The sequence below is a fragment of the Cricetulus griseus genome, unplaced genomic scaffold, assembly GCF_003668045.3.
Source record: "Cricetulus griseus strain 17A/GY unplaced genomic scaffold, alternate assembly CriGri-PICRH-1.0 unplaced_scaffold_14, whole genome shotgun sequence".
NCBI classification, from domain to species: Eukaryota; Metazoa; Chordata; class Mammalia; order Rodentia; family Cricetidae; genus Cricetulus; species Cricetulus griseus.
This window is the reverse complement of record NW_023276853.1, coordinates 434408-457715: the sequence shown is the minus strand read 5'-3', so window position 1 is coordinate 457715 and position 23308 is coordinate 434408. Positions and strand designations below refer to the sequence as shown.

General features: G+C 37.0%; 1 protein-coding gene across 1 annotated transcript in view; it reads left to right on the top strand.

Annotated features, from left to right (window-relative positions):
* The window catches only part of LOC118239785 (zinc finger protein 2 homolog), a gene marked incomplete at its 3' end in the record, with an annotated part of 27674 nt that extends 6661 nt beyond the window's left edge, over positions 1–21013 (top strand). The window contains exons 4-6 of the mRNA XM_035453722.1: positions 4772–4857; positions 18674–18678; positions 20300–21013. Coding sequence (XP_035309613.1) covers positions 4772–4857; positions 18674–18678; positions 20300–21013 — 805 coding nt within the window. The remainder of the gene's footprint in view (positions 1–4771; positions 4858–18673; positions 18679–20299) is intronic.
* Positions 21014–23308: the final 2295 nt, after the last annotated feature.

The window sequence follows — 23308 nt, the reverse complement described above, 5'->3', positions numbered from 1 at the left end:
CTTCTCCAAACTCAACCTCCAGGCCCACCATGTCTTCCTCACCACTCTTCTTCTCCCCTTCTCATTCTCCTAGTTCCCTCTCTGCTCCCCCTTGCTCCAAATTTGCTCAGAAGATCTTGTCCTTTTTACCTGTGCCAGGTGTCCATGTATGTCTCTCTTAGGGTCCTCCTTGTATACCACCCTCTCTGGCAGCATGGTCTGCAGGATGGCAATTCTTTATTCTATGTCTAAAATCCAAATATGAGGGAGTACATACTTGCCTGTATTTTAGAACTGGGTTACCTTTCTCAGAATGGTTTTTCTAGTTCCATCCATTTGGTTGCAAATTTCAAGATTCCATTGTTTTTTCTGCTGAGTACTACTCCATTGTGTAAATGTAGCACATTTTCTTTATCCATTATTCACTTGAGGGGCATCTAGACTGCTTCCAGTTTCTGGCTATTACAAATAATGTTGCTATGAACATAGTTGAACAGATGTTCTTGTTGTATGAATGTGATTCTTATAGGTGTATGCCTATTAGTGGAATTGGTGGATTATGTGGTAGACTTATACCCATTTCCCTTAGGAATCAACATACTGATTTCCAAAGTGGCTGTATGTTGGCACTCCCACCTGTGGAGGAGTGTTCCCCTTTCTCCACATCCTCTACAGCATAAACTACCATTGGTGTTTTTGATTTCAGCCATTCTGTAGGAGTAAATGGTATCTCAGAGTTGTTTTCATTTGCATTTCCCAGATGGCTAAGGATGCTGAATGCTTTCTTATGTGTCTTTCAGCCATTTTAGATCCCTCTATTGAGAATTGTCTTCTTGGTTCTGTACCATTATTTGATTACTTTTTGCATCTATGTTCATGAGGGATATTGGTCTGTAGTTCTGTTCTTTAGATGTGTCTTTGTGTAGATTAGGTACCAAGTTAATTGTAGCCACATAAAAAGAGTTTGGCAATGAACTATTTGCCTCTATTGGGTGGAACAATTTGAGCAGTATTGGTATTAGCTCTTCTTTGAATTTCTGGTAGAAATCTGCACTGATGCCATCTGGCCCTGGGCTCCTTTTGGTTGTGAGACTTCTGATGACTGCTTCTATTTCCTTAGAATTTATAGGTCTGTTTAAGTTGCTTATCTGTTCTTGATTCAATTTTGGTAAGTGATAACTGTCCAGAAAATTGTCCATTTCCTTTAAATTATTTTATGGAGTACAGATTTTCAAAGTATGACCTGAAGGTTCTCTGGATTTCTTCAGTGTCCATTGTTATGTCCCCCTTTTTATTTTTGATTTTGTTAATTTGCATGATCTCTCTCTCTCTCTGCCTTTTGGTTAATTTGGATAACGGTTTGCCTATTTTGTTGATTTTCTCAAAGAACCAACTCTTTGTTATATTGATTCTTTGAATTGTTTTCTTTGTTTTGACTTTATTGATTTCTGCCCTCAGTTTGATTATTTCCTAGTGTGTCTACTCTTCCAGGGTGAATTTACTTCCATTTGTTCTAGGGCTTCCAGCTTTGATGTCAACTCTCTGTGTGACTATTCTCTAGTTTCTTCATGTGAGCACTTAGAGCTATGAACTTTCCTCTTAGGGCTGCTTTCAAAGTCTCCCGTACAATTGGGTATGTTGTATCGTGATTTTCACTGAATTCTGGGAATTGTTTAATTTCTTTCTTTATTTCTTCCATGACCCAGGAATGGTGCAATTGCATGTTGTTCCTTTTCCATGAGTTAGCAGGTTTTCTGTAATTTGTGTTGTTTTTGAATTTAAACATTAAAGCATGGTGGTCTGATAAGACACAGGGGATTATTCCATTTTTTGTACCTATTGATGTTTGCTATGTTGCGAATGCAAACCAGTTTAAATGTAATTCTTAAAACCACTTCTCATTGCTTTAAACCTTTTAATTTGCTTATTTCTAGATGTGTTTGCTTGATTGTTAGTTGTTTTTGATTGGCTTCTTTTCATTTGAGATAGGTTTTGATTATGGAGGACTTGTTTGAGTGGGACTCACAGGAATTATACTCCTCCTGCCATCCTTTTTAATATAAAATGCATTTTTCATTTTACATAGCATCTCCAGTTCCTCCCACTTCATTCTCTCCCACTGGCCTCCTTCCCACTGCCCTCCACTCCTCCATGTCGATAAGGCCTTCCTTGGGCAATCAACAAAATCTGGCATACCAAATAGAGACAAGGACAATGTGCTCTCCTCTGCAACAATGCTGAGCAAGGTATCCCAAATAGGGAATTGACTCCAAATAACAGTTTATGTACTGGAATATGTATTGCTCCCTCTAAAACTGCTCTCTCAAATAGATCAAGCCACATAAGTGTCATGCACAATTTTGTTCATTCTCAAGCAGGTTCACCAATTGAGAGTCCATTGTCCCTGAGCACTTGCTAGTTCACATCAGCTGTCTCGATGGTTTCCAACATTATGCTATTGACCCCCCTTGTTCAAAAGGTCCCTCCATAGTTCAGCCCAAAGCCTGGCAGTAGATCACTGCATTTGCTTCCATCAGTTACTGGATGTACATTCTATGATGCCAATTAGGGCCTAGAAGTCAGGGCTGTTCCCTTCCTTAGCTTTTCAAGTGCTGTCTTAAAATTATCCACCATTTCACCCTGCTGTTTACTTGAGGTACTTGATCTATACACTAATAATAATTTCAAATTTTTTTATTGAACATTTCACTCCTTTGATTTCATTTTAATTCACAATTTCATGTTTGAAATGTATTCCAAGTAAAATGCCTCCATGATATCCAGTCATGTTCTTAACAGCAGAGACAATGTGTCTATGTGGAGTCCTTTTATGTGTTACAAGTGTTTCAGTTAGGGGTAAATTGTGTTAATGACTCTACAATAAGTAACCAAGACCCTTTAATAATACAGCTAAGATGCCAAGGGTTTATTAGGAAAATGATGGTTCTAGTTACACTTCAAACACAAGTTAGAGCAACTCAGATTGGAAATTGACCCACCACACATAGCAAAGTGACTGACATATGGAGAGAAAAGCACCACTGACAGACTACTGGCTGAGAGTGGGGGAAAGGAACTCCTCAGCTTTCTGAGTGAAAATGCAGGAGTCAACAGCATCAGTGCAGAAAGCGACAATTGGCAAACTGAGGTCAGGATATCAAAATGGCATCTATTGTATATTTTTTGTAGATACCCTATGGATTTCAGAAAGAATCTAACAAGACTAATCAGCAGCTTAATGCTAAAGTAGGAGCTTCATCCAGAGTAGCAGCCACCCTCAGAGAAAGAATATAGAGAATATATAGAGGTTCTGGGCACAAAATAGTAGCTACAGATACTGGTTAGCATATCAAAGTGAAAATTATTAGCTACAGATTTAGTAGATACAATGAAACACTAGCATACCATTTGTTGTTGTTTTTAAACAGAAAAACTTTGTCAGAGCAGACAAATCACTTCAACTGACAAAAGACATGGCAGATCCACAATCAAGGCTTTGGTGGTTTCACAGGCTCCGTTGACACTTCCCCTCTCCAGACACCCTTGTTGATTTGTCCTACCCCGCCGTGGTGACTTCTCATTAAGACACCATGTTTTCTTATACTTGCCATACATTGGGTGAGATGGGGACAATCCTTGCAACCAGAAGAATTTACTAACAAGTATGGTCCCATTTTTCAGATTGGACCAACCTAATCTTTCATCATTCAATGCACTAGTCATTTGAAGGAAATGTTATGGCTGGACACCAGAGAAATCTAATCTTAACTTTTCCTTGAGAAAAATGCCTCAACATTTGAAAATACAGTGAGAATAGTTACTTTAGAGAACAGTAACTGCATGTAAGGATAACACCATAAGAGACGAGAGACATAGAAAAATGAGCTAAACCAATTCCAGTGATCCCATGCCATTATTGGGAGGGCTACTTTTCTCTAATCTCCAGATTCAATGATTATGATCATCTTTTTTGTGCACAGTTTCATGTCTCCATGCAAGGAGAGGAAGGACTATTTCCTGAGCACATGTCGTTAAAGGAGGTCATCAATCTTCTTAAAGAAATGAAATCCTCAACAACATCAACATCAACACAGGAGAATAAAAGTACGACATTGCAGAGCCCACTAAACAAGTTATTGCCAACAGGTGAGTGTCAAGAAGTGGTACAGAGGGGGGAAGTTGGGTGGGAACCACTTCTTGGGCACTCTTTCATAGAATGTCTTATTTCAACAGGACATGAAGACAGTGGAGACGGCTACAACAATCCTCTTAATCTCAGTAAAGTAAATACCAGCGATAGGAGTCCTGGAAATGAGATGGACTCACTTGTAATTATTGAAAAATATAATTGTCCCGAGACTGAGGAGAGAGGTGATTCTGATGGAGTCTCTCAGGATTTTAGATGTTCCAAGCACCATCAAGTTTCTATTTGTGGATCATCTTCTGTAAGTGTCCCCAAAGATAAGGACCAACCACAGGTTGTGGTTCCTGTGGAGCAACCACAACCAGGGATTATCACCAGAGCAGAGAAGACTGGAGACTCTCAGAATTGTGAGACAGACCACACAGGTGAGAGTGTCCAAGACAGAAGCAGCAGAGTGCCAAAGACACACCAATGTGTGGAATGTCTCAGAACTTTCAGATATCCCTCGCAGCTTTTAGCCCACAAGAGGAGACACAAGAAGGAGAGGTCCTTTTTGTGTAAAAGGTGTCATAAGTCCTTCTTTAACCAATCAGACCTGAAAGTCCATTCGGTGATACACCAGGCATTCAAACATTTTACCTGTAATACATGTGGAAGGTCATTTAGCCATAAAACTAATCTGTTAGCTCATGAAAGAATCCATACAGGAGAGAAGCCCTACACCTGCTCCAAATGTAACTGTAACTTCCGACAGTCATCCACATATCACCAGCATATGAGGCATTGCCACAAATCAGACTAAAGTATGGACGTTCCTCAGGAGAGATTTGCTGTGCTACAGAATTGATGTGCTATCTTCACATGAAGAATCATATAGCCTCTAAACAACGGGAAGCCATTGAAAATGTGGCTTGTATCTCCTGGATCTCTCCATCTGTTGTCATATTTATTGTCATTTCTCAGCATAGAAGATGAGACATTTGTCAGTTCCCTAACATATTTCTAGCACTAGAAGTATCCTATAATTTTTGCCTGGCCTATAGTAACTAAATAAAATAGAACAATGCCTCTTTTGTATATTTTGCATTCTCTCTTTTTTTTGTGTGTTGGGTGTGTGTGTAGTTATCTGAATTTTGTGTATTTTGCCTTAGATTCATATCATGAGGGAAAACACAGGATTTAGTATTAAGTTCTTGAGTTTTACATTTGAAAATTGTCATTATACCGCAATCTGTCTGACCCCACAGATACCAAACATACTCTGGTCTCCATTTCTTTCTGTACAGGTGTCCATGACAGTGGTTGGACATTCCATGTGACTTCTATCATGCTGTGGTTTCAAACCTAAGTACTAGGCTTGCAGTTAAGGGCATTACCCTCTCAGCCATCCTCCCTGCTCCAGGTGCTTACTGCTTAAAGAACACCAATGTGCCACATAGGATTAGACAGATTTCTGCCATAGTATAAAATCTTCAGTTGACCAAAGTCATTCAGGGGAACCACCCCATCAGTTCCATAGCTGTCCCACTGCAATCTTCATAGGTCTGATCATATGACACCTAGAACATAGCGAGGAGTGGCAGCTGTATGGATGTTGGCCTCACTTTATGAAGTCTATGCTAAAGGAAAATCCAAAACGAAGACCCCACTAGGAACCTAAGCAGTAGTGGATTGGCTACCTTAAATGTCTTTCCCCTATATTAAGAATGATGACTGCCTTAAATCCCATCCTAGAACCTTCATTCAGTAGCTGATGGTAGCAGAAGCAGAGAAAAACAGCTAAGCACTGAGCCAAATTCCTGGAATCCAGCTACAGAGACAGAGGAGAGTCGAATAAAGGGATAAAAACCACACTGGGAAAACCCATAGACACCTATGACCTGAGAATGTGGTAACTGACAACCAACAGAGGATGAAACCAGGACCCTCCAAACATGGGTGTGAGCTAGGAGCATTGGGAAATCTATGCGGCCTCTGGCATTGGAACCAGGATGTATCCCTAATGCACCAGTAGACATCCGGAGACCATTTCCCATGGGGGGATACTTTCTTAGCCGAGATACCCGGGAGAGGGCCTAGGCCCTGTCCCAAAAGACTTCACATATTTTGATGACCCTTCATGGAAGGCCTCACCCTCTCTGGGGAGTAGATGGGGGTTGGGATGCGGCTTCTGTGGGGAGGATGGGAGGATGGGAGGGAGAGGAAACTGGGATTGAAATGTAAAATAATGTCATTTCTAATCTAAATAATATTTATTTAAAAAGACTGTTATCCATCTAGTCCATACTAATATGACAGTGAGGTGAGAAACCTTTAACTCTCCCTATTTGCATCTTGCCTGTCTGTAACCTCATATCCATGGCAGGAATCAATAATTTCTGAATATCTACCAACCTTGAAAAAATTCAAAATGAACTCAAGGAGAACTGGTAAGAAAGGGTACTCATATTTAGATGGATTATGCAAACAATCATATTTTCCACACGAAAAACTTGGGTGGTTGGAATTGAAGTGTCTTCATTAACAACAAAAAGTATTAAATTGGATGCAGGGATATCATCTTTAGGTTTGAGTACACATAGCATTTGACAGTGAATCCAAAAGAGGAAATTTACTGTTCAAAATAAGCTTGAGACACGATGCAAAATTGTGAAAGTGGAAATAGATATTGACATATGGCATCAGTCTCCTACTGCACCATGGCTGTGGGAGGTCTATCATATGTGCCCAGCATGAGAAATACTTTCAGCTGTAGCTACCACTCAGATTCCACCCACTATTTCAAATACAGGTGTCAGTTTTGTTTTAATTAATGATCAGACTCAATTTAAAATGCCTGTGCAAAATGTAAAGCAGGTGCTGAAGTCAATAACCTACATTGAAGAGATAACCACCATTGCTGGAATAACAGATTACCCGAACACAGGAAAAGGGAAAAGTAAACTGTCACTCTGTAAAAGTTCATAGTTTTTCTTTTCTGTTTTGGAACAAGTCACGAATTGAAGACATTATTAAGCTGCTTACCAGTCTCTGAGTGTGGTAGCGTGGAATGAAGGTGCTTTTGCCTTACTCGCAGAATAGTATCAGGAGGGAAAACTTTAAGATAAACTTCTTGAAAGGATCCATAAAGTAGGGGACTGACAGATGGCTTGCTCTAAGGTAAATGTATGCACAAGGATGTAACAGGTTGACAGTCCACTGAGAAATGCTTCATTTAAAAAGCTCAATATTCACTGTACTTCCTCATTGTGTGAAATCTGTTTTTGTGTTTTATTATATTTTTGAAAGAAATTCTGTATTAACACTCTCATTTCTATGCTATATCTTGTTTTCCACTCTTCCTTGCCTCTTATTTTCTTGTATGACTTGTCTATATCAATGCATGCTCTGAAAGCTTTATAACATTTCTGATATTAGAGATGAATATTGATACTCAATTCCTTCTGAGGACAACTTCAGATGTTATTTATCACTGAGAAAAGGCACAGATTTCATGAGGATTTTAGATGTTGGTCACATTGATCTCTTTTAAAAAGCCACAACATCAATCATTTTGATATGTAACATTTAAAAATTGCAGATTGATTACTGATAACACACCAAGTTCTTTAAATAATCTTTCCTTTGGGTCATATAAGGTCTCAAACCATCATCACAATGGGAATCAATTTTGCTTTCAGAGTCTGTTGACTTTCAAGGACGTGGCCATCAATTTCTCCAAGGAGGAATGGGAATGCCTGCATACTTCTCAGAAGGATTTGTACAGAGACGTCATGTTGGAGAATTATAGCAACCTGGTTTCTGTAGGTGAGAATCAATCATTTTCTGATTGCAGCTTAGGCCTAGGAATGTCTATCAACTTTTATTAGTATTGTGAATTGTTTTCTAAGAATCAATCACAGTGGCCAATTATTCCCAAATATAGTTGAATGTAATCTTTACTGCAATTTGTCTTAAATCATTTTAAATGGTCTTTTAATTTATCTATTAGTTATCTCAATCAAATTTTGTATTCTTTTGTTTTGTATTCATTCTGTAGCAATAATCTGTGAATGCAGTTTGAATCCAACAGTTTTATATTTGTAATTGTGTATTGGAAGGGAAGTTGAAGGTATAAAAAATTAAAAGCACCTGTCAAATATGTACTTATAACACTTCGCTTATGAGTCTCTCCCTATGTTCCTTTAAGTTCACTGAGTACACAACTGTGTTACAACCCAACTCTTTTCCACACTATGTAAAGAAATTATCACACATCTCTTCTAATTCATAGGCCTTTCTGAATCAAAACCAGAGCTGGACACCTGCCTTGAAGAAAACAAAGAACCCTGGATGGTGAATATAGATGAAGCAGAAGGCCTGGGACAGGGTAAGTTGAAAGGAATCAATGGACCATGTGTGGAATACAAAACAAGAAACAAACAACAACTGCAGTGGGATTCGCCCTGCTCCTTGCTAGAAGTGGAGGCCCAGTATTTCTTTTAGAATTGTATACTAAAGATTTTACATGGTTTTCCTTCATTTCATCAGAATAGTGATTGGATAAATTTAAAAGTATTCGTATTCCAGTTGGCAATGTATGTGTGGTTTTATTTTGTTTTGCAACATATGCCAGATTTTTCTGATGTGTGTCAGTGATAAATGGATTACTTTTTTTAGTGTCCTTCCATAGTTTTGGACCTTTTTACAATATATCTGGTTCAGGTTATTTATATGTTTTACCTTCTTGTGTACCATCGATTTATTACTCTAATGCAATGTCATGATTCCCTAGCCCATTTTTTCTATCAAAAAATTATCAGAAAATTCATAAAATTAGAAGAATTTAAAAAGCTGAAAATTGGGTTTTCCTAGTACTGAAATCTAGGAACCATACCTATGTTCTTGTCAAAGATTTATGACTTTGGAATTACTTTCAATGAACAAGCTAAGATTTTGGTTGTGGGTTTTGGCCTTGCTGTTACAGACTTGATAATTGTGGGTTGGTTGGTCCTATACTGTTTGAAAAGTTGTGTTTCACTAGAATCTTTTAATGTTTATTTCCTTTATCTTCTCTCTGAGTCAAATTATTCCATTTAATCATAGGTGCCTGCACCCTGATGGGAGGGTTAAGATAAATAATCCCAGATAGGGCTTAGTTCTCCTTAATCTCAATATTAAGCTTCTCTAGTGAAGAATGACTGAGGCACAAATCTGTGGGTATAACAATATAGTATTGAATCAGCACTATATTCCTTAAATGGAATAAAAATAATAATTTTTTATCTAGGGCCAATGGCCATTTTGGTGTCAGTTTCTTGGCTCTACTAATAGTGTCAGATATGGGTTTCAGCAATGGAGGAGGCAGTATGACAGTCAAATACTCATTAGTTATTGCCAACACATCCCTGCCACTTGGCACATATCTTCTAGGCCAGTCTAAATATGTGGTTACATGGTCCATAACATGGACAATTGATGACTGTCCTCTCCTTGTGTAGCAGATATAGTACTTTCAAGTAGTATTAATGTATTTCAATTGGGTTGAAGTATCCAGTGGAGTACAAATTTTATATCTCCCCATTCAATCTTTTCAGTATTCTGGCATCATCTTTGGGTTCTTGGTGGTAAGTAATTGCAAGGACAATACCCTCTGTGTTTGGGGAGCAATAAAAGAAAATGATGTAAGCAATTACCTATACCAGACTTTTTATTTGTTGTCACATGATTTCAAGTTTGGGTATTGTCTGCACTGTGAAGACATATTTCTTTGTCTGGGATTGGTACTCCTAGAAAGTTTTCTCTCCATCGTATGTGTCCCTACCATCACTTAGAAATAAGTGGCTTAGTATCTATATATTTTTGGTCATGGGCTTAGGCTTCTTATTTGCTAGGGTTGTTATAAATTATCCCATTTTTATTAATCTGTAGATATGACTTACATAGGTAATGTCCCGAGTCCTAACTCCCTGGTGGCTACATGTCATCTCTTTACTTTGTCTTAATTATCCCTACCTGCTTTTTGGAATTCTGTCATAGATAAATTCTGCCTATCCACTGTCCAAAAATAAAAATTTTATTCATCAGTCAATATGAAATATATATATTGCTGGGTATTGAACTACATCAATTCCCAATATTCTGATTAAATACCATACTGATTTCCAAAGTGGCTGTACAAGGGTGCACTCCCCGCAGCAAAAGATGAACATGCCCCTTACCTTACATCCTCTCCAGCATGTTTCCCTAGCATTTTTTATTTTAGCCATTCTGACAGGTGAAAGATGGTATTTCAGAGTTGTTTTGATTTGCATTTTCCTGATGGCTAAGGATGCTGAGAAATTCTTGAGTGCCTTTTGGCCATTTTAGATTCCACTACTGAGAATTCTCTATTTAGTTCTGTACTCCACTTTTTAATATCTATCAATTGGTGTTTTGGTGACTACCTTCTTGCTTTTGTTGTTTATTTTGTAAATCAGCCTTTTGTCAAATGTTGGGTTGTTGGAGATCTTTTCCAATTCTCTGTACTGCTGAGTTATTTGTTGCCTCACTCTGTCCTTTGCCGTACAGAAATTTCTCAGTCTCAAGATGTCCCCCAGTTGTTACTTGTTGATTTCAGTGTGTGTGCTACTGGTGTTACATTAAGGAAGTGGTCTTCTCTATCATTCCTTCAATTCCCACCTTCTTTTCTAAGTGGTTAAGTGTAAAGGGATTTATATTAAGTCTTTTGTCCATTTGGACCTGTGAATTCTGCATGGTGATAAATGTGGACCTATCTGCAATCTTCTACATGTAACCATCCAGTTATGCTCTCTGTCAAAGTTTTTTCCATTGTATAAATTTAGCTTGTTTGTCAATAGTCAGTTGTCTGTAGGTGTATGGATTAATAACAGGTATTTTCAATTACATTGATCAACCTATTTTTTCTTGTGCCAATACCAAGTGTTGCAATTACTATAGCTCTATAGTAGAGGTTGAAGTCAGGGTTAGTGATGACTTCAGGAGTTCCTTTATTGTACAGGATTGTTTTTGCTATCCTGTTTTTTGCCATATATATTTGAATGCTGTTCTTTCAATGTGTGTGAAGATTTGTTAAAGGATTTTGATGGGGATTTCATTGAATCTATAGATAGCTTTTTGTATGATTGCCATATTTACTATGTCGATCCTAGCTATCCATGAGCATTGGAGTTCTTTCCATTTTCTGGTGTATTTTTAAATTTTTTTCGTAAGTCTCAAAGTTCTTGTCATGCATGTCTTTGACTTGACTGGTTAGACTTACCCTACATATTTTATTTGTTTGTGGCTATTGTAAAGTGTGACGCTTCTCTGATTTCTCTCTCAGCCTATTTATCATCTATATGTATCAGGTTCTGAGATCACAGAGGAGAGCAGTTGCCTCATGGTCGTATGGCTATGGACAATCTATATATAGTAGGGCTGCTGATTTTTTATTGATTTCATCTTTTATCCTGCCACTTTTCTGAAGGTGTTTATCAGATATTTGAATTCCCTGGTAGAATTTTCCATGTGACTTATATAAACTATCATATCATCTGAAAATACTGAAAGTTTGACCTCTTCTTTTCCAAATGTCACCAATTGATCTTTGGTTGTCTTATTACTCTAGCAAGAACTTCAAGTACAATATTGAAGACATGTGGAAAGAGTTGACAATTTTGCCTTGTTCCTAATTTTAGAGGAATCATTTTGAGTTTCTCTTCATTTTTGTTTGATGTTGGCTGTTGGCTTGCGGTATATTGCCTTTATCCTGATTTCATATGTTCCTGTTATCCCTGTTCCCTCCACGACCTTTATCATACAGGGGAGTTGGATTTTGTTGAAGGATTTTTCAGCATCTAGTGAGATAACCATGTGTTTTTTCTTTTTTAGTTTGTTTATATGATGGGTTACCTTGATGGATAATAGGATGTTGAATCATCCCTGCATCTCTGGGATGAAGAGTATTTGATCATGGTAGATGATTTTTAATGTGTCTGGATTGGATTTTTGCATATTTTATTGAATATTTTTGTGTCGATGTCTATGAGTGAGGTATGTCTGAAGTTCTCTTCATAGCTGTGTCTTTGTGTGGTTTGAGTTGCAAAGTCTTTGTGTGGTGTGAGTTGCAAGTTAATTGTAGCTTTTTAAAAAGGTGTGGTGATGACTCCTCTGCTTAGCTCTTCCTTGCATTTCTTGTAGAATTCTGCATAGAAAACATGTGACCCTCAAATGATATTTTTTGGTTTAGAGATTTTGATGATTGCTTCTATTGCATTAGGGGTTATAGGTCTACTTAAATTGCTTATCTGTTGTTGATTTAATTTGGTAAGTGATATCTATCCTGAAAATTGTCCATTTATTTAAATTTCCAATTTTGTTTAGTATAGGTTTTCAAAGTATGACCTGATTATTCTCTGGAATCATTATTTTCTAGGATCAAGGTGGCTGCATCCAAGAGTTGCTTATAGGATTGAACATAAGTAAAGCAATTCACAAATGAATCAAGAGAACAGAATATAAGAGAGGGAGCACATGATCATTTATTTAGATGCAGAAAAGGCTTTTTCCCAAATAATATATCCATTCAAGGTAAAAATTATGGAGTAGGAGGAAAATATCTATATATAATAGAATAAGATTTTAGCATGCAAATTTCCAAAATAATCATTATAAATGGAGATTTCTCAAAAATATTCCCCTATAATTGAGAAAATAATATAGGATACTCACTCTCTACATACCTGTCTGTTTTCTGCTTGCAGTCTTAGGTATCAGTCTAAGATAAGAATTTCAAGGGATACAGATAGGCCAGAGAAATGTCAAAGTATTCTCATTGAACATAATACTTATTTATATAAGTATCATTAAGTGATGATTTTTATGCCTGGTACTAAGGTTACTGCTAGTCTCTCTTTTGTATTTTGTTTTGGTTCAGTATTGTCATCTTAACAGTCAATGCATCCTTAATGTGTCATATACTTTTATGGTGTAATATTGCAGGAACATACAAGTTAACATATATTCTTGATGAAATGTCATACAACCTTGATGCCTTTTGCGTCTGAATCCTTCAGTTTTGTACTGAGAATCTACACACCACAAGTGAAGAATGCTGCCAAATTTCTATTTCCTAATTGATCGTGTCCATGTCTGTCAAATCCATAATCAATAAAAATAATAATTTGAGCAAGAAAATTACCCTGTGCCATGGTAATATTCATTATTGCTTGTTTAATGTAACCTGATGAGATCTGAAATGATATAATGATTACCAATTAAGCTGGAGTAAATTTCTTTTTTGCTCTTTTTATTTTATTTAGAAAGAAATTTATTGTACATGTCAATCCCAGGTCGCTCTCGCTTCCCTCCCCCTTACCCCCCCACAACTAACACTCTAACTATCCCATAACATTTCTGCTCCCCAGGGTGGGTGAGGCCTTCCATAGGGGGTTTTCAAGTTCTGTCTTATTCTTTGGGATAGGGCCTAGTCCAACCCCCTTGTGTCTAGGCTCATGGTTATCCCTCCATGTGTGATGGGCTCCCAAAGTCCATTTCCTCTCCTTGGGATAAGTATTGATGCACTACAAGCGGTCCCATAGATTTCTAAGGTCTCCTCACTGACGACCACATTCAGGGGGTCTTCATCAGTCAAATGCTGCTTTCCTAGCTATCAGTCTGGGGACCAAGAGCTCTACCTTGGTCTGGTAAGCTTGTTGTGGGTTTCACCAGCCTGGTATGGACGCCTTTTCTCATCATTCCTCCTTCTCTGCAACTGAATTTCAGTTCAGGTCAGGTTTAGCTGAGGGTGTCTGCTTCTTCTTCCACCAGCTACTGGATAAATGGTATAAGATGGCATAAGAATTAGTCATCAATCTCATTATCAGGGGAGGGCATTTAAGGTAGCCTCTCCTCTGTTGCTTAGACTGATAGTTGGCTTCATCTTGTAGCTCTCCAGATATTTCCCTAGAGCCTGATTTCTCTTTATAATGTCTCTGTCTATTATAGTATCTCTTATATTGCTCTTCTGTTTTTCCCTAACTCAACCTCCCTGCCCCATCATGTCTTCCTCAGCCCTCCTCTTCTCATTCTGCTAGTTCTGTCTTCCCTCCCCCATGTTTCCAATTTGCTAGGGAAATCTTGCCCCTTTCCCCTTCTCCAGGGGATCATGTATGTCTCTCTTAGGTTCCTCCTTGTTTACTAGATTCCCTGGCAATGTGGATATAGGTTGGTAATCCTTTACTCTGTGTCTAAAATCCACATATGAGTGAGGACATAGCGTGTTTTTCTTTTTGTGACAGCTTAACCTTGCTCAGAATGGTTTCTTTTAGTACGTTCCATTTGCCTGTGAATTTCAAGATTCCATTGTTTTGTTTTTTCTGCAGATTAGTACTCCATTGTAGAAATGTACCACATTTTCTCTATCCATTCTTCAGTTGAGGGGGATCTAGGTTGTTTCCAGGTTCTGACTCTTACAAATAATACTGCTATGAACATCTTTGAACAGATGTCCATGTTGTATGAATGTGCTTCTTTGGGGTATATGCCTAAGAGTGGAATTGCTGGGTCTTGTGGTAGACTGATTCCCAGTTTCCTGCAGAATCACCATACAGATTTCCAATGTGGCTGGACCAGTTGGCACCACCAACAGCAGTGAAGGAGTGTTCCCCTTTCTCCACATCCTCTCCAGCATAAACTGTCATTTGGTGTTTTGGATTTTAGCCATTCTGACAGGTGTAAGATGGTATCTTAGAGTTATCTGGATTTGCATTTCCCTTATGGCTAAGGAAGTTAGCCATTACTTTCTTATATGTCTTTTAGCCATTTTAGATTCTGCTATTGATAATTGTCTATTTAGTTCTATGCCCGACTTTTTAATTGAATTATTTGTTGTTTTGGAGACTAGCTTCTTGAGTTCTTTTTAAATTTTGGAGATCAGCCCTCTGTCAGATGTGTGTTTGGGGAACATCTTTTCCCAATCCATGGGCTGTCATTTGGTCTTGCTGACTATGTCCTTTTCCTTACACAAGTGTCTCAGATTCAGAAGGTCTCATTTATTAATTGGTGATCTCAATGTCTGTGCTACTGGTGTTATGTTCTGCAAGTGGTCTCCTGTACCAATTTGTTCAATGGTGTTTCCTAATTTCTCTTCTAATAAGTTCAACGTGGCTGGGTTTATGTTGAGGTCTTTCATCCATTTGGACTTGAGTTTTGTGCATGGCAATAAACATGGATCTATCTTCAGTCTTCTACATGCCAACATCCAGTTATACCAGTACCATTTGTTGAAGATTATTTCTTTATTCCATTGTATAGCTTTAGATTTTTTGTCAAAAATGACATGTTCATATGTGCGCAGGTTAATATCAGGGATTTCAATCCAATTCCATTGGTCTGTCCGTCAATTATTGTGCAAATACCAACCTATTTTCAAGACTATAGTTCTATAATAGAGCTTGAAATCGGGGATGGTGATGCCTTTCATTGTATAGGGTGGTTTTGGTTATCCTAGGTCTTTTGTTTTTCCATATAAAGTTGAAAAATGTTTTCTCAAGTTCTGTGAAAAATTGTGCTGGGATTTTGATAGGGATTGCATTGAATCTGTAGATTGCTTTTGGCAAGATTGCCATTTTTACTATGTTGATCCTATCCTATCCAAGAATATGGGAGATCCTTCCATTTTCTGGTATCTTCTTTAATTTCTTTCTTTAAAGACTCAAAATTCTTTCACTTTTTTGGTTAGCATTACCCCAAGGTATTTTATGTTGTTTGTGGCAATTATAAAGGGTGATGTTTCTCTGATTTCTTTCTCAGCACATTTATCATCGGTATACAGTGTGTTATCTTATTGCTCTAGCTAGAAATGCAAGGACAATATTGAAGAGGTATGGAGAGAGTGGACAGCCTTGTCTTGTTCCCGATTTTAGTGGCATAGCTTTGAGATTCTTTCCATTAATTTTGATATTGGCTGTTGGCTTTCTGTATATTGTTTTTATGAAGTTCGGGATGTTACTGTTATTCCTGATCTCTCCAGGACCATTATCATGAAGAAGTGTTGGATTTTGTCAAAGGCTTTTGCAGCATCTCGTGAGATAATAATGGGGGTTTTCATCTTCAGTTTGTTTATATGGTGGATTACATGACAGATTTTCGAATGTTGAACCATCCTTGCATGTCGAGGATGAAGCCAACTTGATCATGCTGGATGATTTTCTAATATGTACTTGGATTCAGTTTGCTGGTATTTTATTGAGTATTTTTGCATCAATGTACATGAGCGATATTGGTCTGTAGTTCTATTTTTAGTTGTGTTTTTATGCGGCTTGAGTAGCAAGGTAATTGTAGTCTCATAAAAAGAGTTTGGCAATGAACCTTCTCCTTCTATTGTGTGGAACAATTTGAGGAGTATTCGTATTAGCTATTCTTTGCATTTCTAGTAGAATTCTGCACTGAAGCCATGAGGCCCTGGGCTTTTGTTATTGTTGTTGTTGGTGGTGTTGGGAGAATTTGATGACTGCTTCTATTTCCTTAGAGCTGATAGGTCTGTTTAATTTGCTTATCTGTTCTTGATTTAATTTTTCTAAGTGATATCTATCCAGAAAATTGTCCATTTCCTTTAAATTTTCCAATTTTGTGGAGTACAAGGTTTCAACGTGTGATCTGAAGATTCTCTGAATTTCCTCAGTGTCCATTGTTATGTCCCCCTTTTCATTTCTGATTTTGTTAATTTGCATATTCTCTATCTGCCTTTGGGTTAGTTTGTTTTAAGGTTTGTGTATCTTGTTGATTTTCTCGAGGATCCAACTCTTTGATACATTGATTCTTTACATTTTGTTTTCTTTGTTTCAACTTTATTGATTTCTGCCTTCAGTTTGATTATTTCCTGGTGTCTACTCCTCTGGGGGGAATTGGCCTTCATGTGTTCTAGAGCTTTCAGCTGTGATGTCAACTCTCTGATGTGACTATTCTCTAGTTTCTTCATGTGAACACTTAGAGTATGGACTTTCCTCTTAGGACTGCTTTCAAAGTGTCCCATAAGTTTGGGTATGTTGTGATTTCATTTTATTGAATTCTATGAAGTCTTTAATTTATTTCTTGACCCAGGAATGGTGCAATTGCATGTTGGTCACTTTCCATGAGTTGGTATTTTTCTGCAATTTGTGTTGTTTTTGATGGTGGTCTGAAAAGACACAGGGAGTTACTTCAATATGTTGCCGCATATGTGGTCGATTTTAGAAAATGGTTCATGTGATACTGAAAAAAATGGTATATTCTTTTGTGTTTGGATGGAAAGTTCTTGAGATGTCTGCTAATCCCAATTGGGTCATAATTTCTGTTAGTTCATTTGTCTATTTGTTACGTTTCTGTCTGGTGGTCCTGTCCAGTGGTGAGAGTGGACTGTTGAAGTCTCCCACTCTAACTGAGTGAGGTCTTATTTGTGATTTGAGTTTTAATAATTTTTAATCAGTGTTGGTGCCTTTGCTGGGGCATGGATGTTTAGGATTGAGACTTCTTCCTGATGGATTTTTCCTGTGATTAATAGGAAATGACCTTCTTCATCTCTTTTGATTGATTGTTGTTTAAAGTCTAATTTTAGATACTAGGATAGCTACCCCAGCTTGTTTCTTGGCTCCATTTGATTGGAAAATCTTATCCCAACTCTTTGCTCTGAGGTAATGTCTGTCTTTGAAGTTGAGGTGTGTCTCTTGTATGCAGCAGAAGGATCGATTCAGTCTTCGCATCCACTCTGTTAGCCTGTGTCTTTTCAAAAGCAAGTTAAAACCATTAATATTGAAGGAAATTAAGGACCATTGGGTGCTTATTCTTGTTTGTTTTTTTATTTCTTGTTGGTAGTGCTATTGTATGTGGATTTACTCTTCTTTTTCTTTTGGGTTTTTATAAATTTCGATTATCTATTCCCTATGTTTTTGTGAGTGTAGATAAATTCCTTAAGTTGGAGCTTTCTTTCCAGTACTATCTGCAGGGCTGGATCAGTGGTTACATATTGTTTTGTTCTGGATTTGTTGTGGAATATCCTGTTTTCTCCATTTATAGTGATTGAAAGCTTTTTTAGGTATAGTAGTCTGGCTGGCATCCGTGTTCTCTCAGGGTTAGTAGAACATCTATCCAGGTCCATTTGCCTCAAGAGTTTCCATGGAAAAGTCCAGTGTAGTTTTGATAGGTTTGTCTTATATGTTACTTGGCCTTTTTCCTTTGCTGCTCTTAATATTCTTTCTTTATTCTGTACATTTGGTGTTTTAATTATTATATGAGGAGGGGACTGTTTCTTTCTATTGTTTATTTGTATTTCCTTGGCTTTTCTTGATTTCTTGCATCTTTTGGATTGTCTTTTCTTCCATTAATCTGAAGGATTTTCTCATTTCCTCTCTTAGGTTTTCAATCATCTGCAGGAAGTTGTTTTGAAGGATGCTCTCTTCTGCTTCTTCTGTGTTGGGATGTTCATGTCCTGCTGGTGTAGAGTCCCAAGACTGGTGGTGTCATATTGGTTTTCCTGTTGTTGGATGTGTTCTTATATTGTCATCTTATATTGTCATCATCCAGTGGGTGCAGGTGGTGTTAATTCCTTTCCTAGTGTGCATGGCTCCAAGGTTCTCTTCTGGTGGGTGCAAGTTGCTCTGATATTGTGATGGGTCCCAAGGTGGGTGCAGGCGGGTCTGTGGCACTCGGTCTTCAAGAGGGTGAGAGCGGGACTTGAACAGAGATGTCAGCAGACTCTGGGTTGCTTGGTCCTCAGGTGCCAAGTGTAACTGCCTTTAGATGCCAGGGTAGGAGTTCCCAGAGTGGGCAGGCAGAAGTTGGGTCCAAGCAGGAGCATAAGTCTCTCACCTCTGGGGCAGGAGTAGCCCAGTGATCTCTGTAGAGTCAGGGTCGCTTAGTCCTCAGGGGCCTATTCGATATTCCTGAAGACTCCAGATCTAAATTTCTGTAGTTATTAATTTTTGTGTGTGTGTGTGTGTGTGTGTGTGTGTGAGTGTTTTCGGAACAATATATATGTAACAACAATTATCAAATGACAGTTATAATTTTGATGAGGGAAATGGAAACATTTGAATGAAAATGACTGGAGTAATCCAGATGTGAATTGATATAAGTATATTTTCATTAAATATACACTGAAAATAACTTGTAAATTTTACATGTAAACTCTAAGTTCATATATTTTATTTTAAAATTATAAGTTTCAATATACCTTGTAAGTATGAAGTTTATACAGTATAGATTTTACCAATGCAACATAGTCTTAAGTATCTGAAGAAATGGATGTCTTATAGAATTATCATTGCAATTGTGGAAATTTTGAAATGATCTCTCCCAATGTCCGTAAAATGTTATGGAACAGATAGGCATATTTCTTGTTCATTATTATTTTGTTGTTTTCTTTTTAATAATCACTCCCTTTGAAGAACTACGTATATCATGTATTAAGAACAATTATTCATAGAAAGTCTATATTGATTTTTTTAACTTCTAACATTTTATAATTCATGTGTTTTAAAGGATTTTGTTGATCCAAATTGATAATGCAATTTGCAAGTAAAGAGAACACTTTTATTAATGTCACTTGGTTGATTTTGAATTCTACCAATTATGTTTATAATATTGGGTTACATGACATGTTTAAAGAGGACCTTTCAAATTTTTTATATTGTAAAATACAATTTCATGAAATGGCATTCTTCTTGTTATTCATGTTAGAGCTTTTGATTCCTTATTTCCATATGTGTTGCTTATGATCATTTTATTGTTTTCTTTTTAAACATCACTCTCTTTGATTAACTACATATAACATGTAGTAATAATAATTAGTCATAGGAAGCCTATATGTGATTTTTTTATCTCTAACATTTTAAAGTTCATGTATTTTGAAGGTGTTATTGTTATAAATTAATTTCCAAATAAATGGAACATTACACAATGATGGATGATTTTGCTCCAATACACATTGGTTTCCTTTTATAGGTAAGTTTCTTAATTAATTTGCCTAAATCCACACCATCAGTCAATTATTTCCTTTCATTTCTTCCAGGTGTGTTTTGTTATACAATTCAGGAGATGACCCCAAAAGAGTATATACAGGATGCTTGTCAGAGTGAAATATCAGGATGCTTGGGAAATAATAGTCCTGGGGAATTACACATAAGGAACTACTCAGTATGTAGATTTAAAGCATGTGAGAAGTCCTTTACCAATGGCTCAGTTCTTCAAGTTCATCAAAGAATACACACTGGAGAGAAACCTCACAATTTTAAATTATGTGGCAAGTCATTTACCAAAGGCTCAACTCTCCAAATTCATCAAAGAATACACACTGGAGAGAAACCTTACAATTGTACAGATTGTGGGAAGTCCTATACCACAGGCTCAAACCTCCAAGTTCATCAAAGAATACACACTGGAGAGAAACCTTACAATTGTAAAGTATGTGGGAAGTCCTTTACCAGTAGCTCAGGTTTTCAAGTTCATCAAAGAATACACACTGGAGAGAAACCTTACAATTGTACAGATTGCGGGAAGTCCTTTACCACAGGCTCTAACCTCAAAGTTCATCAAAGAATACACACTGGAGAGAAACCTTACAATTGTACAGATTGTGGGAAGTCCTTTACCAGTGGCTCACATCTTCAGGTTCATCAAAGAATACACACTGGAAAGAAACCTTACAATTGTAAAGTATGTGGCAAGTCCTTTACCAAAGGCTCACATCTTCATGTTCATCAAAGAATACACACAGGAGAGAAACCTTACAAATGTTCAGATTGTGGAAAATTCTTTAAACAGCGGTCACACCTTCAAGGGCATGAAAGAATACACACTGGAGAGAAACCTTACAAATGTCCACTTTGTGGAAAGTTCTTTAGCCAGAACATACATCTTCAAGTTCATCAAAGAATACACACTAGACAGAAATGTTAAAATTGTGATGTATGTGGCAAGTGTTTTAAACAGAGCTCAACATTACAAATTTATCAAATATACATAATGGAGAGAAGCATTGCAATAGAAATGCATGTGGCAAGTCCTTTACTAAGAGGGCAATACTTACATCAAATCTAAGAATATATTACTGATAAAAAGTTAAAAATGTATACATTGTGGCAAGTTGTGTGTCTATGATACATCTTCAAAGTTACTACACAAGTGGAGAAGTCAGAATCCTTACTATTTAATGAGTAAGTTACTTGCTATGTCCTTTTACCATGGATCATATTTGGAAAAACTCACTACATCAGTACATGAGAGAAAACTTAAAAAGTGAGTCACGTGGCAAAACGTCTTCTGGGTGCTAAAATCTTAACAAACATCGCAGAATCCATACTAGAATAACACTCACAATATTAAAGGTGTGGCAGTTTTTATGGAGTGTTAAGATAATAAACCTAACAAAGCATCAGTAATGGAAAGAATCCTAACAAATGTAAAGTGTTTTCAAAACCTTTAAAAAGGAGCTCAAATCTTAGAGCACAACTGAAAATTGATGAAAGAGACCAACTCAATAGGAAATTGCTGTCCAAATAATCATATAAAAATAAGGTGCTTTATGATGTGAGTATTGGAAGGAAATTCAGCATATGTTGATACTTTATTCAGAGTTAGATGAGTGGCGTTACTAAGCCTTATGATCATTGTCATGTTAAACCCATTCTACCAAGAAATAAAAAAATTTATTCCAAAATGACTGTTAGGAAACAATTTTCATATGCAGCAATATATTTGTCAGTACTACATTGAAATTATGTATTAAAATGATACTGGATAAATTTGACAATAGTTGAAGGCATAAATATTTAAAATGTGAATGCTTATGCCAGGGTAAGTTTACTGATGACCATCCAATTCAATGTTACTGCAATTTTCTGTATGTTTCATGTGATAAGATTGAACTTTTATTTACAATACAATCGTGTTGCTAGTGTTCAAAATTTTACAGAATTTAATAAAGATTGTTTTGAAACTAATGTTTATTACCATTTTCTCAATTATCAATAAGTACAATATAACTTGTGTTCAATTACTGCTGACTTGGAATGGTGAACATTCATTTTATACTAGTGTAGTGTAATAAGTATCAGGATTTGCAATACACAAAATTGCAAGAAAACATGACCTGAATGGAGAGAACAAATGTTTTTATGAAAATGTAACAGATTGAAACATTAGAAACAGATGTGGGGCAAAAGAAGGCCTGAAATTGTGAAGGCTTGACTGGGTGTGTGAGTGAACTTCACCTGTTTACATGGGCAGAGTTAGGTCCAAGACCAGACACTGAGACACAGCAAAAAAATGCAAACTAAATGAAAACTCACTTCCCCTCATTGATTGAGGCTATGAACATTACAAAACCTCCTGTGTTTGTGTGAGGATGTTGATAGTTTATGTAAAAAGCATCCAGCATATTTTGCTTTCTTCAGATATTTGGCCTCAACAGATGAAGGAGATAGAATCTGAAAGTACTGAGCTGAGCCAAGAATGCCTACCTGCATAGCTTTGAATAATAATCGTGCCACTGAAATATCAATTAATATGTAGTAAGTCTTTCAATCTATTTGAATGTTGGTATTATATACAGAGAGATTCTGGAGTGTGGTTGTTTCATTTCAGAGAGTTAGGAACACTTGATCCCACCTTTTCTTTGAGTCCATTTTAGATATGTGTATGTTTTATCCATTCTTTCTTTTTGAGACAGGATTTCTCTGTGGTTTTGGAGGCTGTCCTGGAGCTAGCTCTTGTAGACCAGGCTGGTCTCGAACTCACAGAGATGCACCTGCTTCTGCCTCTCGAGTGCTGGGATTAAAGACATTCAACAGCACCACCTGGCCCTATTCTCTCTATTGTAAAACCATGCCACTTATTTCTGTCACTGGAGACATACTGGACAGGAAATCAGTAGTCCCATAGTCCCTATTCAGAAGGAAATGTGTTGCTTGAGTGTTTGAAATGAATTGTACTTACAATTTCTCATTTAGAAAGAAATTTGCTTGATTATTAAATACTAATGAGTCTGAGAGTAGGATTTCCCTAATAAAATTTTATAGGCAGATATGAAGAATAAGCATTAGCAATTTTACCTATTCTTAGAATATGTTCTAGTCAATACCAAAGTAGTCACCAGACAAGCAAATAAGCTGAAATTAGTTTTCAAAACTGGAAAATGACTCATCTAACCCAGAAATGGTTGTTTCTTCA